Source organism: Meleagris gallopavo, chromosome 8 (assembly GCF_905368555.1).
Source record: "Meleagris gallopavo chromosome 8, MGAL_WU_HG_1.1, whole genome shotgun sequence".
NCBI classification, from domain to species: domain Eukaryota; kingdom Metazoa; phylum Chordata; class Aves; order Galliformes; family Phasianidae; genus Meleagris; species Meleagris gallopavo.
Window position 1 is genome coordinate 5460017 of NC_139411.1, and position 17508 is coordinate 5477524.

General features: G+C 35.7%; 1 protein-coding gene and 1 long non-coding RNA gene across 15 annotated transcripts in view; one reads left to right on the forward strand and one right to left on the reverse strand.

Annotated features, from left to right (window-relative positions):
- LOC146543846 (uncharacterized) overlaps window positions 1-16874 on the forward strand; it is a 36161-nt gene extending 19287 nt beyond the window's left edge. Inside the window, exons 3-4 of the long non-coding RNA XR_014884721.1 lie at window positions 10268-10333; window positions 12442-16874. This is a non-coding gene — a long non-coding RNA (uncharacterized LOC146543846). The remainder of the gene's footprint in view (window positions 1-10267; window positions 10334-12441) is intronic.
- LDB3 (LIM domain binding 3) overlaps window positions 1-17508 on the reverse strand; it is a 123611-nt gene that overhangs the window by 27063 nt on the left and 79040 nt on the right. For 6 of the 14 annotated variants that reach the window (XM_085229496.1, XM_085229505.1, XM_010714188.4 and 3 more), the window contains 3 exons: window positions 6443-6478; window positions 4706-4912; window positions 359-520 (listed from right to left, as the gene is read on the reverse strand). In XM_085229496.1, the coding sequence (XP_085085622.1) occupies window positions 359-520; window positions 4706-4912; window positions 6443-6478 (405 nt within the window). Of the gene's footprint in view, window positions 1-358; window positions 521-4705; window positions 4913-6442; window positions 6479-16401; window positions 17354-17508 lie in introns of those variants that run through there. The other 8 variants (XM_085229506.1, XM_085229500.1, XM_085229502.1 and 5 more) reach the window with 5 other exon arrangements.

Sequence of the window (17508 nt, forward strand, 5' to 3'; positions counted from 1 at the left end):
TTGTTAAGAGAAGCCTCATTCAACCACTCCTAAGTACTGTGATGAGTTGTTTTAGTTTTACTTCAAGTGGTAGAAAAACATTTCCAGTTTTGACGCTAGACTTGCTTTTTTGAAATATAAACTATATTCCAGACTTAACATCCTTTTTTGACGTTTTTAGGGCAGCTTTATTTTGCAAATTCTTTACAACTATGAACATTCTATAAAATAAGAAAAAAAAACCCACAAAATTATATAAAAGCATACAAAATAGGCTACAGCTTGTACATACAACATTCTTAAGTTTAGAATGTGTATGCAGCATTTCCAGAGCCATACAGGGGTATATCTGCAAAAGGACAAAGCAATGAAGCATTACCTTTGGAAGGAGGATGAGAAAGACTCTTGCACTACTGCGGTGGGAGTGGCTGCTGGCGGTGTCATCAGACTTTGAGCAGCGGTAGCAGGCTGATGTGCTGAAGCATGTGGTGCAGGGGCAGAGGCAGGGCTGGTAGACACCGGAGCATGCTCAACAGGGCTACTAATCAGAGTTAAATTAAATAAAACAAAAAGCATCTTAAAAAGCAGCATTTCTAAACAGAAAGCAAAAAGCCTACTATGTTTGCGCCTCAGGCTACAAACATAGTAGCGTGCTGCGTTACTGAGAGAAAAGCACAGTAATGCAAAGAAAAAAAAGACACTTGTTAGACTTTTCTGCACAAGCAGTTAGGACTGTAATGTAGTCCTGCACAACTGAAATTTATCCCAGGTCTTATACAGCACTTAAGTCCTGCTCCCACTGAAACCAGCGATAGGAAACATGGTATGTAGTTCTTAGATGTTGTATAGACCCTGCCACAAGCTCTTCGAATTACGATAAATTTCACTCAGCATTCACTCCTGGAGCAGAAGTTTATATTAAGGAGTAAACCTCTTAATTAGACGTAGAAATGCAGTTTGAGGAACATTATTATAGTTCTGTAGCAGCAGGTTTCCTACAAGTTCTGAAAGCCTAAAGATATAGCCAGCACAGTTTTGTGCTAAGTTTAATCATTTTGTGCAATACGGGTACTGGAAAGATGTTTATAGAGTGTCCATTGACTGTTAGCTCAGCTCTGCCCTAAATTCAGCTCACGTTCTGCTGGCCAGCCCATCAACCAATAAGAACACTTTACAAATAAGAACAGTGCACAACATACAAGGGGAAAATATGGCATAAAATATTACTATCTCACACTAAAGTCCTCTCATGGCATAGATAAATACAAACTTTCATTTTATCTGTAATTGCAAAATAGCTAAATTTAAAAAAAAAAAAAAAAATTATTATTGTGTCCTGTGGCCATTTTACTAACATTTTCTTCATTACCTGCTATCTAAGCACACAGTGCTCATTAACATATTTTGTCCTTGAACCTTCACTCAGCTTTAGAAAGTATAACTCATACATTAGAGACAGACAAATTGAGTGAAGTTGATCTAGCAGACATGACAGCATAGTCAGCGTATCCACCCCTAAAAACTGAAACAATCTTTTGGGACACTCAGTTTATTGTCTTCAACTATTTACAGGAGAGAATAAGGTTAGGTATCAGGAAAAGGTTCTTCACTGAGAGTGGTCAGGCACTGGAACAGCCCCTCAGGGCAGCAGTCATGGCACAGAGCTGCTGGAGCTCAAAAACCATCTGCATGATGCACTCAGACATAGGGTCTGATTTTTGAGTGGTTCTGCATGAAGCTGGGAAAAAAAAGGGAAGGACGAAAACATAATTTTGTCTTTAGACCTATTCTATTGTGGGTATTAATTAACTTTTATCTACCAGAACAAATAAGACACCAAAAAATAAAACTAATTGCAATCTGAGTTTTCAAATTATCATACTATTTTGGGACACAATTTTCAGATATAATATGGGCATCTAATAGCCAGACATTAGGGCCATTTTTCTTGATGCCATATTTGCGTGTTATAGGTTCATTTTCTTTAGCAGTTATCTCAGTGTGTTTGAAAAGAAAAAAACAAAAACAACAAACCACACTACACTTATAACCTAATTATCTTATCCACAAACATTGGTGAACATCATTAAAAACAATGGCTGCATTTTTACTCCTTTTCACTTAACTTATGAGTTAGGTTCTTATGCGACACCCATGAAGGTGATGGCATGTAAGTGATTCTGTCATACAACGCAGAAACAACGCCCAGAATATTCTTTTCTGAGCACACTAAGCATCAAATAACAAAAGGCAGCTCGCAGTTCCAAGGCTGCGTTTCAGCCAAGTTTCAGCCCCTAAGCGTTCTTTCTCTCAGCCTTTTTTTCTGTAGTTTTCTCGTCATGTAAGTATTTTCTGCCTTTCAGCCATTCTGCCTAATGTTTTCTTATGCTCCTTTCAGAAAGGAGCTCTTATTTAAGATGGTACACTCCTCGGCAGCTAGAATGAATGCCCAGTACTTCAGAATTCCTGACACCTCTTGCACTTCAAGTGACTGTCCCCTCCTCTTGTACCTTCTCCTGCAGGTTTGGTAGTTTAAATGATGGTATCTCTTATTTTAACTCAGTATTTTACAATCTGATTAGCTGAAATTGAAGCATGCTTGTTACACCCAAGTTGAATGCAACCCACAACAAAAACAGATAATCTTTTCTTCCTTACAAATTTCACCTGTAATTAGACAAATTGCAAAGGAGCTTTTGAAAATACTCATCTTGTTTGCAATTCTGGCTTGCAGGCCATTACATGGAAAGTCTTACAACAGTTTTGCGAAAGTTTGTTTATCACAATCTGCATTTAAGTTCAAGATGAACTCTTCTACCTTGATGTACTTGCATTTTGCTGTAAATTCTTCCACTTCTGTAATATAGCACTGCAGAGCACTGTAGTTGCATATTATACATTGCAGCTATGGATCATGGACTAGTCTATAACTGAGTTTAAGTGCAGAGGAATATTCACAGGATTTCCCCCCTTCCCCCCTCAGCAACAGCAAGTACTGGGGTTTTAGCATCACATGACATTGACCAAAACTTAATACTTACTTTGACTTAGCAAACATGAAAAGGTAGAAACTATACAATACCACATGTCTATTTTATAATGGAATGTAAAGCATGTTCTAAAAACAATGTATGATTTTGCCTACTTTGTCTTTCTATTACCACTGAAAAGAAAATGGTTACAGATTGCAAAAGAATCTCTGAGACCGCATACCTTGAGTAGAAGAAAATAGTGAGGTTAGTTAAGTGTGGAAAGCATCTTCAAAATGTACACCAAAAGACAATCTGTGATATACGTTTAAAAAAGAAGAGAGAGGAAGAGAGATAAAAGAGAGAAAAGAGAAAGAAAAGAGAATATATGTCGATATGGACCTGTGTGGAGACAAATTTGAACTGGACAAACACATATGAATTAAATGCAAATATACTGATATAAAATTTAAAAGAAACAAAAAATTGTTATCTTACGTGCTGTAATAGCTTTTCAGAGTGATTAAAGTGTTAGAGGCTTGATCACATTCCTGCAGGGCAGAATACATTAAGAGTTTAACAGAAAGAGGAAGTAGAATAGATGTAAATGAAATAGGTAGAAGCCTTAAAAAAAAAAATCACAGTCTTATTATACACAGTATGGACAGTTGGCAATAATTCTCTATACTCAGATTAACTTGAACTGTTTTTAATTGACCCAATAGGAATTTTAAATAATTTTACTTAGACATTCAAATAAAATAATTCTTTTCCCCCCCAAGACTGCCTTCTTTTCAGAATTCCAAATTTATTTATTTATTTATTAAGTTATTCAACTTAAAAAATAAGAATTTTGTAGAAGAATTTTGTGAGCAGGTAAATGTGACTGGTGTTTTACAAACCAGATAATCTACTATTACAGCTTTGATCATGTAGGTTACAGGTTAACTTTTTCTTTAAAGGTATTACATACATTTTTAATCTTCACAGTATTATGCATTTTGAGGAAAATCACAGGAAATTGATGTTCTCAAACATCTCCATTTTTGTGGTAAACAATAAGCATAAAATCCATGATGTCAGTTAGGTAGAAGAAAATAAATACATATTCTCAACTGATTTTCACTTATGAAAGTAACACAAATCAGTACAGGTTAAAAGGACAATCATGGTTAACAACCATGATGAGAAAATGTGGCAAGAAATGTACTCAAAGATTTAAAATACTGTAATCCTAGTAGAGTCCTAACTTGTGACTTTCTGTCCAGAGAACAATTGAGTAGATTAGTAAAGCTGCTTTTAGTCTCCTTTATATAACATGAAGTCCTGTTTATTTCAAGTCATCCAATAGATCTCTTGTATAGAATTGAAAACATAAGGGACAAATCAAAAGGTATAGGGAAAATTCCCTCTTTTACTGCTGCATTCATAGAAAAAAAAATGTTAGAGGAAGTATTTAGAGAAAGACTTAGCATGGAAGAGTTTTGCATTTGAATATGACGATGTTTGAGAAATACAGAGCATAACATCAGCTGCTGCTTTTCTGCAGAAGGTGCTTAATGACTTGTCTCTATGTTATAGATGAAATCCTTGCAAGTAAAACCCACAGGAATTAGAAGTTGCTGTAATTTGTAGAACTTAGACAGCTGCCTTTTAGGCCATAGCCATTTCAGTCTGTAAGAGTTAGAGATTGTTATTACCAAACCATTCCAAAGCTCCAAACCAGGTCAGTCGCGTAGTTACACATCGCTGTGTACCTTTGATTACTGGATGAAGAAAGAGAGACTTTATGGCCAGTAGTGACACAACTGGCTTCCCTCTGACTTGTACTTGCTCCAGGCCTCACAGAGCCCTTGGAGGCCATTGGCTTAGCACTGCCAGTGTTGGCACCCACGGTGCATGACTGAGGAGGCTGCAAAATACTGGAGGTCACACACTGTGGCACATATGTAGTAGCTGTAGCCCTGGGTGACAAAGATTACAAGCAAGTTGTAAATGAGATATTTGTTATCATGTCACAGATTCCCTAGGTAATACGTTTCTGAGGAGGAGAGAGAATTCCAGCTACAGAAGATACTGGTGTTTTTAAAATAAAAAGAATTTTTATGGTTTTCAGAGATAGTACCATTTTGTATCCACATCAAATAAAGCAGCATTCTAGAATACGAACGCCTGTCCCCTTAAGGCAGCAGTTATTGTTTCTGTGCAGTGGACAAAGCCTTTGGCAGGAACACCGGCAGGAGTGTAACAAGGTAGCTGAAAAGTCAAGTCTGGGTTTAGTAATTAAGGCTTCATTTTTCTGTCTTCTTTTTCCTGTAACAAGATTTATATCTGTAAACATCCAGCATGTTCTTCATGTATTCCTAAATTCTGTACACTGTAGGAGATCATCATGGTATTGCATTTGAAATCACAACAAATTTTGATGGTTCATTACTGCTTAAGCCAAGGAAAGGATGCAAGAATTTTAAAAGTACCTTGTGTTAAATCTGGAAACCATATTGCTAGGAATATCATAATAAGACACATAGCAAAGCTGCAATGATAATGGATGGAGGTGGATAAAAGCAATGGTTTGACAAACCATGCAAGATTAAGGCAATGCGGTGTGACACTAACAGCAGTCACAGATCAGATACAGTTCCTAGTAAAATCCAAAAGAAGAGATTTCAGTGGAGCAGCTGCACAATCCTGTAGATGGTTTTACACAAATCAAACTACTCAAATGCTAAATATGTTATTTAATTTTTTTTTATTTACTTTATATACACTTGCTATGCGGGAATCAACTTTTTCTTTCTTTCTTTTTTTTTTTTCTTTCTCTTTTTTTTTTTTTTCTTTTTGACATAATTCTTATTTTCCCTGCGGGTCCAAGTGCCAGCTACCATTGTTTATATCATTATTCAGGATGATGCTTGCACTTGCATTTTAATTCTATGCAACCTTTGCCGAACTGTGAGAAGTCTTCAGAACAAACGTAAAAAGTAGTTGTTCATGGATGTGGGGAATAAAATTGGAAAGAAATGAGGTAAAATTTGCTCCAAGGCATGAACTAACAAGTGACATTTCTTTGCTCCATTAAACCAAAAATTAGATTCATTTAAGAAGTACCTGTGCTTCAGCTCTTGTTTGTACCTTCAAAGATACATTTCTACACGTAACTATGAAGTGAGCTGAGATTCTCTGGGAGAAAATCACTTTTGAAATGAAAGAAATTACAAAAACCTCATATCCCTTCAAGGATCACACATACACAAGAATCACATACAGAAATGTTTATACGCAAGTTCCAAGCAATTTAGTTCCCTTCACTATGTCTGCTACCATCTCACAGACCTTTCTGAATTCTACATTAGACAGAAATGCCTAGCAAATCTGCTTAGTTGAAAGCTATACCATTTATTGCCTTCTCAAATTTTGCATGTTTTTGAGGTAAGAGTAATAGGGGAAAGGAGGCCAACCGAATAAAGGAGAAAACACAGAGCAACAATTACCTGTTTTCTGATGCTGCTGCAGCATTTTCCTTGTCTCTGCGAAAGGAGGGGATATCATATGAATAAAGGAAATGCAATTGTCATTTGTGGCAAAAAAAGAAAAAAAAAGAAAAAGAAAAAGACGACAATCAAAAAACAACCAAAAAACACACAGGGCAAAGGAAGATAGGTTTAGGAAAAATGTTTGGTTGCCAAAAGCATCCTAGAGTGGTTGCTCATAAATACAGCTACGAGAAACATCTTCAGCTCTTAAATGAAACTCACCAAAATTTGAAGTTTCCCCATGAGCACTGTCTCTCATTCAATACTACAGAAAATCAAAGGAAAATTACCAGTTTTGCAAGTCTCATTTCTCATGCAAATCTGGCAATGTCTGTATGTATGCAATTTTGGGAATAATTTTTACTTAGTTACTTCCTTTTTAAAAGAAAATTCCATTGGAATTCCAATGAAATATAATCTGATGCCAAATCTAAGTGGTAAATATAATCAGATTGGGGCAGTCCTTGAAGATCCAATACTTTAAAAATTATTAAAAAATAAATAGTTAACAAAAAATGTATGGATTGCATATTCTTGGCATCACTTAAAAATTGTATGTTCTACCCAAATAAGTACTAGTTTTCTCAGTTACAAGTTTTACTTAAATTACTTAAACAAGAAATTTCATCTTTTCAGAGAAGTAAGGAACAATTCAGCCTCAATTTCAGTGATAGCCTGTAAATCCTATAAACACACTCATAGAAATAACTGATTGATTTGAGTGCAAGCAACTGTATATTTGTGGAAGAATTGTAAAGACTGTAATCCTTAATCTTTAGACTCCTATTTTGAGATCTAGGTGAGATAAGTCTCAAGATTTAGCAATATGGTGATGATTACTACTTTTTAGGACAACACTCTCAGACACATGACTTGAATATCGGGTGGTCCTTTATGGAGCCAGAAGTCAGATTTGATGGTCTTTGCGGGTTCTTTTCATCTCTAGATAATCTATTATTAAAGTCAGAGGCTGATTATATTGACATTGTAGTCAAGAAAATGTGCTGGAATCTCAGCATGTTTAAAGTTAAAATGTGCCCAATTAGAATACTTCCCACAACTGAGATATGAAATTACAAAACACAAAGCAGATGCCCCATTCACCCAAGAGAATCTCCTTTCTGAAAAGTCCTTCCAAATAAGGAACACAGATATTAATTTATCTTGATTTGGTGTGCTCTGATCATTGTCTTACGTTATGTTTTGTCAACTACTCAATATTTTTCATTAGAGGTATTTTATATATTTCTGTGTTTCTGTATGTACACATGTATACACATGTGCACCCTTCTCATGGTTTAGCCCAAATAAATTCACAAACACTTCTCTATCAGCAAAGACTTCAGGACAGATATTCTCTAACCTCCCAATTTTTAAAACCCCTAACTAAAATGTAACCCCCAAAATAAACGAATTGAAGCCAGACTTTCAAATACAACAGTAGATTTGAAGTGAGCCTCAGATTGTCTGTCTGACTAAGAACGTTGTTATGGTCTGAATGGAAGAACCTGACTTGAAAGTAAATACCCCAGTAAGATGAATTGCTCACCACTCTAAAGCAATGAGAAACCAAACACTGCCTTTATGGTAACAAAGCTGAGATTTCACTGGAACGTCCTGTGTAGTAAAACCAGGCTGAAACAAAGTGGAGGAGGATGGATTAGAAATTGGTAGAGAGTGGCTAGGGTGGGAAAGCGTTAGTATACCGAGAGTCATCCTCATGCAAGTCTGTTAAAAAACAATAATTACAGTTGCAGCCTGAAGATAAAATAAAGCATTGCCGAATGTCAGTGTTACGAAATACTCATGAAAAATTATAAAGCCAAAAGGCAGGCAGCTGGGGGTTGAGCAGAAGCAGTATTAGGCCTATGGTAAAACTATTAATCTGATCTACTAATCTGTTTCTGCTTTGCTAGCTATGGCTAAACTGAGAAATGCAGAACATCACTTGAGCTTGAGATAAGGATTTTACAAAAGCTTTCTCCCTGAGTTTACAAGTATAACAATGCTGAGTAACCTGGCAAGGGGAGTTGAGGAGGTTACAGAGATAGGTAAGTGTAGTAAACATACTTCCACAGAGTAAAGCAAAGAAAAAAGCAGAGTAAAGAGAAAGATGAGCTCAAAGGCACACAATACTTCCTCACAGCATTGCTTTCAGGAACTTTTTCTCTTCTCAGTCAACAGGAATAATTCCTGCTTGGCTAATAGTGAGAGAGGCTCAAGATCAGATGCATCTTACTGGTGATACTTGCATTTTGAAGAACAAAATATTGAATACCCTGCCTACAATCAAAATGTTTTTTGCAAACTCGATACAGAATTAAATTTACTTTTGAATCGACTACATCACTGGGGCAAGCTTGGTAAAGTCAATACACTCACAACACGTACAAAATCAGCTCAGAATATTATGGGCAGTTTGTATCCAACATTAGTGGATATTGGTTTTGAGCTAACTGGATGAGATTTAGTATTTATGATTTCTCTGCACTCCCTTTTGTCCCAGTGAAATAACTTTTGATAGAAGGATAATAGTCAATGACTATTTGAGAAAACACTGCAATTCCCACAAGGTTTTGTTGAACACTGGACATATCTCTCAAACAAAACTTAAGTATGGAACATACTGTCTGTCCCAATTATATAGTTTGTTACACAGCAGAAAATATTAAATGCTACCTTCTCATAAAAAATGTGCTATGTGATATGGTCATAAAGACTGAGTTAACTGAATGATGAAGATAGAGTCATATTCTCTCCCACACCAGCAAGAGTTTGAGAAACAAAATTTAAAATTCATTTGCAAGCCAAGCTTGTGTGTTCTACTGGACCCTAAGAGATCAAAGACCCTAAAAGAGCTTCCACTGAATCAGAAATGTATGTGCTAAGCAGAAGAAATTTAGTCATTTGGTTTCCAAATATAAAATAAAATGAGAAGAATTCCCAATCATTTCTATGTAACAGGTATTGAGACACTAAGCTAGTGCACTTTCTACCTACCTTTCCTTAAAGAATCTAGACTTGCTCTTGAACAGCTCCTCTCTATGCCATTGAAATGTTTTAGACAAAGAATCGATCTATAACGAAGATCTGATGTTATTAGGAAACATCGGCATCCTAAGAGAACACAAAGTCCTTCAACTCCTTTCTGTGTTACAATACTGAAGCAGTACTGAGAATATAATAGATATATTCTCAGTATTCTCCTGCAGCATTTTTTTTCCCACATTTTACACACGAGGAACTAAATCTTCATAGAATTACTAATGACCAAATAGAAGGTCCATGGCAGGGCAGAGAATTGAAATTAATCAGCATTTGAATCCCTAACTGAGTACTGTAAATATCAACTCATTTCTTTAGCAAGAAATTATGGAGTGATTTGTTATAAATGTTAGTAGGCAGCCTATTGGTATTTTCTTGTATAGATCATCCATAGCTTTCTATCAAAGCAGACACCTACCTGAAACATATATATTGTCCTCTTTTTAAAAGAGGAAATATTTATTAAAAATTACAGATTACTAGGGTCTCTATCTCTTAAATTAAAAAATTCTCTTTTTCTAGCATTTTGTTGTGAATTTGCAGGACCTTTCCTAGCTAGACTAATAGATTTTATCCTACCATGTGCTTACATTTACATAACCACGTTCTCCTAAAATTTCCTTTTGAGAAGTTGAAGTCACAAAATATTTTTTCAGAAATTTCTTTTAGGGTGCCTGGGAATAAAATTAAATGAAAGCTATTTAATAATTGCCTTCCAAACACTTTTTTTCTTGACAGCATGAAATCCTGATACTGTTGGACACTCTTTACTGCTACAGTAACTGCTGATCCAGTTCTGATTAGGTAAGGCAATTTCTAGCTTTGCGTTTGGAGCTGAGAATTTTTCCATAAACACATGAATACAAAACCATTGAGATGGTTTATCTTTTTTTTTTTTTTTTTTTTTTTTTTTTTTTTTTTTATCCCCCAAGCTATGTTTTTGTAACTACAACTACAACGAACTATTATCTTCACAGAGACACCATAGGACACACACACAGAAATCATAGGCAGTTAACTGGAAAGGATAGAAGATGACTATCATGCTGGTTTAGTTCAAACTTCAGCTTGGGATAGAAGAATAGCTAGTCTCTCTTTTTCAGCCACCTTAGTTAAGAATGTGAGCAGCCCATGCCAAAACAGTTGCAGTTTAACCTGCTAGTATGTCTGTTTTTCAAAACAGGAAAATCCATTTCTCCCAGAAGGTGTTTTGGTTTGCACAGACAGTGCCATAGAATAGGAAAAGCACTGTCATATATTCATTAAAAAATAAAAATAAAAAAAAAACACAACAAACAGGTACTTATTCTCAACAGATACTACAGAACTCAGTCAAAGCAGCTCACTAAATCACACTAAATCAAAGCAAATCCCTTCCATGGATTTTAGTGGTATCCAGCAGTATGCTATCACATTAAGCATTCAAATAATAATTGAAAATTATTTCAATTGAAATTAAGCAGCAATTGTGCTGTGTGTAGAGATAACTTTTCCAAGATTTATATAGATTTATATATACATTTGACATGCAAGTAAGCTCTCCGATTTATCTTGTTGATAAATGTATCATTTTAGTAAGAACAAAGACTGCAAAATCCTGACTATATGGAACATGTTAAGCTTGGATGTGTTCCAGCTCAAAAAAAAAAAAAAAGAAAAGAAAAAAAACCCCGTAGATAACTTTCTCTATCTTGGCCTTAATTCTGTAATTAGATCTACCTGAACATTTCCCTCTAGTGTTTTAGAACCCTACTGGTAAAGCACAAATATCTGCCAGCAGGCACCTGACATAGGAACCTTTCAGGTTGTATTTAGGACCACTGTAGGCAAGGACAGTGCACAAGTTCAGATACTGAAGGATACCTAAGCTGGGAAATGATTCCCCTTTCACTAAAGCATTTTTTCCTTATTGCAACTTCACATTGCTTCAGGGAAGCTGAGAACTCATAGATCTCCTTATTGTCAGCTGGAAGATTTTCAAGCCAATTTTTCATTTGTGCACATTGATGGTAAGAAAATTTATACTTTATCTACTATGATCATAAATTTGAAACTGCACCTCAGATACACTACTATGCCTTTCTGCTTAGATTCTTTAGACAATAACCAAGTATGAGATAAAGCAGTTGTCAGTATTTTTTCAGAACATGGATTGCATTTTATTTCACAGATTCCCTTAAGAGTTTTCTTTATTTCTCTTCCTCTCGTTTGTAGTTTTATAACATTCTGGGTCAACAACTAATTACATGGAAACGAACTATTAGGAAATTATTAGTACTTAGTATAATTCTGTTAACATTAATGCAATTTAGAAACAAAGAAAAAGGAAGCCAGTGCTAAGCCATCAGCCAGTTCTCCAACTCATCTTACACAAGGCTCTGTGAATCAGTCAGATAATCCACAGACCACAGTTGGGTGCTTCCAGGTTACACAAGCCTCTTAGAAAGCTATTACATGCAAGAACTGCTTTTTCCTTGTTAGATGGAAGGAAACAGTACAGTAAGAGAAAGCTGTGCCATGCACTGGTATCTTGGTTAGACATCAGCATCAGTGGCAGGATGTGTGTGGGCATATATATACATATGGGATGCATACAGTTCTACAGAAGGAACGAAAGCAGTGTGCGTTTCTGCCAGTGAAGAAGCAAGTGCTGGCCACGAACGTGCAGAAGACTGAGATGATAAATAAGAGTTATTAAAATACAGTTCACTACAGCCAAAAAGTGAACACAAAAGTGAATCGTGAGCTTCGACAGTCTCTATTATTCTTATGTGTTACTTGCTTTATAACTATTTCATTGTATTTATTAATTTCATCTGAAATTCCATCTCACTCCCTCAGTTATGAGTGAGAGCATTCAACTGGATACAATAGGCCTTATGGCTCCCACCTTTGATCTATTTGTTCTACAGAGAACTGGCTTCAAAAAAAGCAATCTACGATATCTGAATTTACTTTTCCCATTGAACTTCAAGGAGTGTTTTGGGGAAGAAAGGCATATTTGATCAAGTTACCCCTCTGAATTCACTCACAAATCCATAGAAACAATTGAGTTTATTCACTATTGCAATGTTTTGCTTTGCTGCTCTTCAGACATCAAAAGGTAAGCCAGGATAAGAATAAATAGATTTACTTAATATTATTTACTGTAGTAATGTTGCTGAAGCGAAAGAGCTAGCTACCAAACTCTGCTTTATTTTGTGTGCTGTTATAGAAAAATAAGCTATACTCTTTGGAAGGATTTTTGGTAATCTGCTTAGCGTTCAGATAAGAAGCCACGCTAACCTCTGGAAATTCCGGCATATGAAAGAAAAGGATCAAAGTACCTTAGATCTTGTCTTGGTGATATCAGATAGATAGCTTTGGTAATGAGAATAAGGCCATTGTTCTTGAAAGCAAACTTAAGTCAATTCATTTTTACGTACATTGGAGAAGGTCTCTAATAAAAGGCCGATTAATGAAAGCTATTAATTGGTTTTACCAAGACCTACCACAAGAACTACTACTATCATGTACCATACCAAGATTCTAGCTTTTTACATTTGCAAATTAGAATTTGTGCAAGTGTCCCACTACTTTCTAAAGAAGCCATGGAATCAATCAGCTTATTCCCTGCAGGAGCCTGAAAGTACAAGTGAAAGATTGGTCGCCCCCTCCTGTTTATTCCTTTTTACAAAGAAGGTTTTAGACAATTCTGTGATGCATGAGTTACACTTTTCAAAAGTGATAAAGCACTCCCTAGAATTCCTGTCCCTTACACTCCACACTGTTGTGCATAATGGGAAAGAAACAGCAGTGAAGAGAAAGTGACCTTTACGTTTATTACACAGCAAAAAATTTCCTCTCCTATCCATGCAGGCAAGTGTGAAAAGGAGGAGGCAAGAGAAGGAGCCACAGAACTTCTCTTCTCTTGCAATATTTTCATGCACAAAAGGAAGTGAGGTCAATTTCTCATGCCTGCTTTCCTAAAGACACACTCTTGCCACATCCCATCAGCACGCCCTGCATGCAGTCAGTAGCCCTGGTGCAAACTAAGCACTCTAAGAGGTGAGGAAGAGACCATTTGTGTAGGAGACAAAGCAGCAATATTCAGGAAAAAGGTTAGTGTATAACAAACGGTCTTATACCACAGCAGAAAATGAGCATTTCCCTGTGTCATAACCAGACAAGCAGATTTACCTGGAAGGCCTTTTGGTTTTGATTTCCTAGTGACATCAGCTTTGCTGTATCTTCGTTAAATGCTTATAACACTAAGGCATTACTGGCAGTACTGGGAAGGACAGGGGACTAATATCTCTATCTGCATCTCCCATTTTACTATCCTTTTTGGCATGGAGATTATGTAGAAGACACACGTCACCATCTCAGTTTCCTCCACTCAGTGTAAGAGTCATGATTCAAAATATATTTAGCACGGAGCAGATATAGCTGCCTATCATCAAAGCCATTTTAAAGAACTACACGACTCACTGAGTCTTCAGTCAGGAACCTAGTTTAAGCTTCAGTGTCATTAACTGAGACTAGTTTTCCTAGGGAAAACAGCAGACTTCTGCAAACGGTCAAGAAACAGTGGAAAACGAGGTTGACTGATCAGAAGCAATTTACAATGAGATAAGCCTGGACATACTAAAAACAGGAAAACTTGACCTCCAGCCAAACAAAGCTAGCAGACTCTCATAGCTATTCGTGAATCCTCATCAGGTCTAAGCCTGTCATATTACCTCTCATTGCTGGAGACTAAAATGACAAATGCAGCCCAGCTTCTCCACCTTACAGAAAAGCCCGCCTCCCCCTCAGGAAGGAAAACATGGCCTGTTAATATTTACACGAGGAAATATTTGCAGCATGAATTTCTGGGGCTTGGAGATCACCAGGACAACATAAAAGCAGATTTTTGAGGTGTAAGACTTAAGGGGTTGCTAGGTTAAGTATAAACAAGAAACTAAATAAAAAAATTAGATTTTTTTTTTTTTTTTAAAGGGATTGGACCAGTAGAAAGATGTTATAGTAAACAATCTTGCATTAGGGGTTAAAGACAGCAAATTCTACAGGAATTTTCCTCATTTAAAAAGTTCAAAAAATTACCAACTATTGAAGAGTTTTTTTCTATTACTTTTTCCTATGATTACATGAAGGACTGAAATTCTGCAAGCTCATAGATTAGACAGTTAATTTTCTGTCCTCCAGGGAAATGGTTTATAACTCTCTATGATTACATGGCTTATATACACTATTGTTAAATTCACAGAAGCAGACATAAGGGGAAGATGTCCCCTAATTACATTTGCATTAATTTCGTAACTAACCAAACTGTGCTTTTCTGATTATTTAAAAGTATCTTTGAAAACGACATTAAATATAAACATTCAGATACAGTACAGACATTTTCATTATAGTACATGCACTAGAACTATTTGAAAGAAACAGTATCCACATATTATGTTCATAAAACATTTAAGGATACCCAATTCCTATTTAAGTGAAACTACTATCATGTATTTATTCAGAAAACCATTTAATTTGGTTGAATACTAGAATGAAGATGTTCTATTTAGGTACATTATCTGTTTTTAAAAAAGAAGTTTTAAAAAAAAAATTGCATAATGACAGTTTAAATTCTTTTAAAATCGTCTATGCATAAATAAGATTTACCCATTCTGAATTGATGTCTGATATTAGCAACATACAGGAAAAGTGAAAATGTTACTCTTATTTTCTGCTGGCATCAGTTTATGCTGATTGTCCACAGGTACTACTGAGATAGAATTGGAATTTGTTTGCAGTCCCATAAGGAAAATATGAATGAACACTGCATTAAATGGTATGTTTCCTGAATTGCTACAGTACTTATATTTTAAAGAGTGAATTACATTTTAAAACGGACTGCTGTAAATTTTACTCTTAAATGCAAGTCAACCTTTTTTTTCCCCAAGTGTCTGAGATTGTTTTTTAATTCTTTAAGCCCTCGTATTTGGTTGATTTATGCAAAATCCTTCAAGAACAGTACCTTTTCTTGCCCACAAAATGAGAGTTTCAGCATGTTTTGTTCTCACCAATATAAATTGCAGATGTTCAAAAGCTTCAAAAACTGTGTTTCAAATTCACATGTTAATCTCTTTGGTCAGAATTACTGCTACCAGATAAAATAACCTAACCTGCCACTTAAAGAAATTAATTATAAAAAAAAATAAAATTGTTATTTGGGCTATAAGCAGATCTGCAACAGAATTAACCTTTTGTTGCTTTATCACCAGAAACTTCAGTTTTAATCATCGCTAAGGTCTACTAATGCAGATTGCTAAGGGATCATATCAACCGTTTCTACGGAAACCATAGATGTAGTTTAATTGAAATACTTTTTTTTAGTATCATTTAATGATCAGAGCATAAAGTAGAAATTGAAGTGATACTTCTCTCGGTATACTTTAAGCAAAAAACAGGAGCACGTGAGGGCCTTTTGGATAGATGTACCTCAGTTTGATGAGCACAGTTTAAAACTGAAGCACTGTTGTACTGTTCAAATAGAAAGATCCCATTTCACCAGCAGTGTCTCAAGGGCCTTTATACATTAATGTGCCAGACAATGTATATTATTCAAAAGGAAATCTGCAATGGCATTATCAGTGTCTTGTCATCTAGCATTTATTAATTATGCCATGTTCTCTTTTCACAAGTAAGAAAGATTTTTCAATTATTTTATCAGGTCGATTCTAATTCACAGTTTAAAGGTCAGTAAGAACTGCAGCTAATAGGGAAAAGCTTTTTGACCGAATTTTCTACTGTGGAAAGCAAAGTGCACCTTTTTTCAACAATCAGTTGAAGCACTTATTATCTTAAAAAGGAACGAAGTACTGTGTAAAACAGGCACATCATTATTTTAGTTTTAAATCTGTTTATTTGAGATAAAGCATGCTACTATATACAGAAAAAAAAATGTGGGTCAAAGCAAGAGCAATACAGAATTGGCAACGTGTTCCTTTGAACTTCAGAGATGCTTTTATAAACTTCAGTGCACCAACAGTACTATATATGTCGTCTTACTCCTGAACACCTCTAGCAAAAAGTCATTTCCTTGCAGGTCCTGGACAACCACATTTTATCTTTCATCTACTGACAAATTTAGATTTCAAATATTATAGCAAATAGTCTTACCAAATAAGTTTTACTAGCATAATATACTGAAGAAAAAATGATAACGCTAAAGCCTTATTTCAAACAGCATCGTTTGACTATGCGAACTAAGCAGGTTGTACATTTAGCAAACACTTGGCTAGGCTGTCAGCTTTCCTTTTCATCCTATGTTCTCATATTTAATTATCTTTACAACAATAAAATTCAATAAAACCTAAGTCTTCTTCCTAAAGAAATACTGTGAATAACTTTCCTCTCATTTTCTCCTGTAAGTAAAGTCAAAAAAGTAACACAACGATCTTTTCCTTCTATCTGTGTATTGAAGTTTCATTTGATATCGTAAAGGACAAAAGCTAATCTACTTTATACCAAAGAACGTGAACAAGGCAGCGTGATTATTTTTGCTTTTGGTGACAGTGAGTGAATTCCAGGCTAACAACAGAAATCTACCAAAGACGGGCACTCAGAAAAAAATAAAAACAACCTAGCAATCATCTTTCCTGTACGTGTGTTACGTTGTTAGGCTCTAACTCAGGATAGCAGTTATTTCTTTCCTGTAATTCTCTCTCACATCTTTGCCCACTGAACGTGGGCTTTTAACTCTTAACATTAAGGATTTGCGCCGACAGGCCGTGATGCCAGTTGCGCAATTTGGCAAAGCGTGGGCTGTTACGTTCCGTTTCAAACCTTTCCCTGTGGCATGAAGAAAGAGAGAGAGAGAGAGAGACAGAGACAGAGAAAGAGAGAGAGACAAAGAGAAGAAAGAAAGGAGGGAGAAAGAAAGGGATTAGGGAACATGGCTACCACTCCCCTGCCTTATTATAATTAGGGCAATGGCAATTTATTTG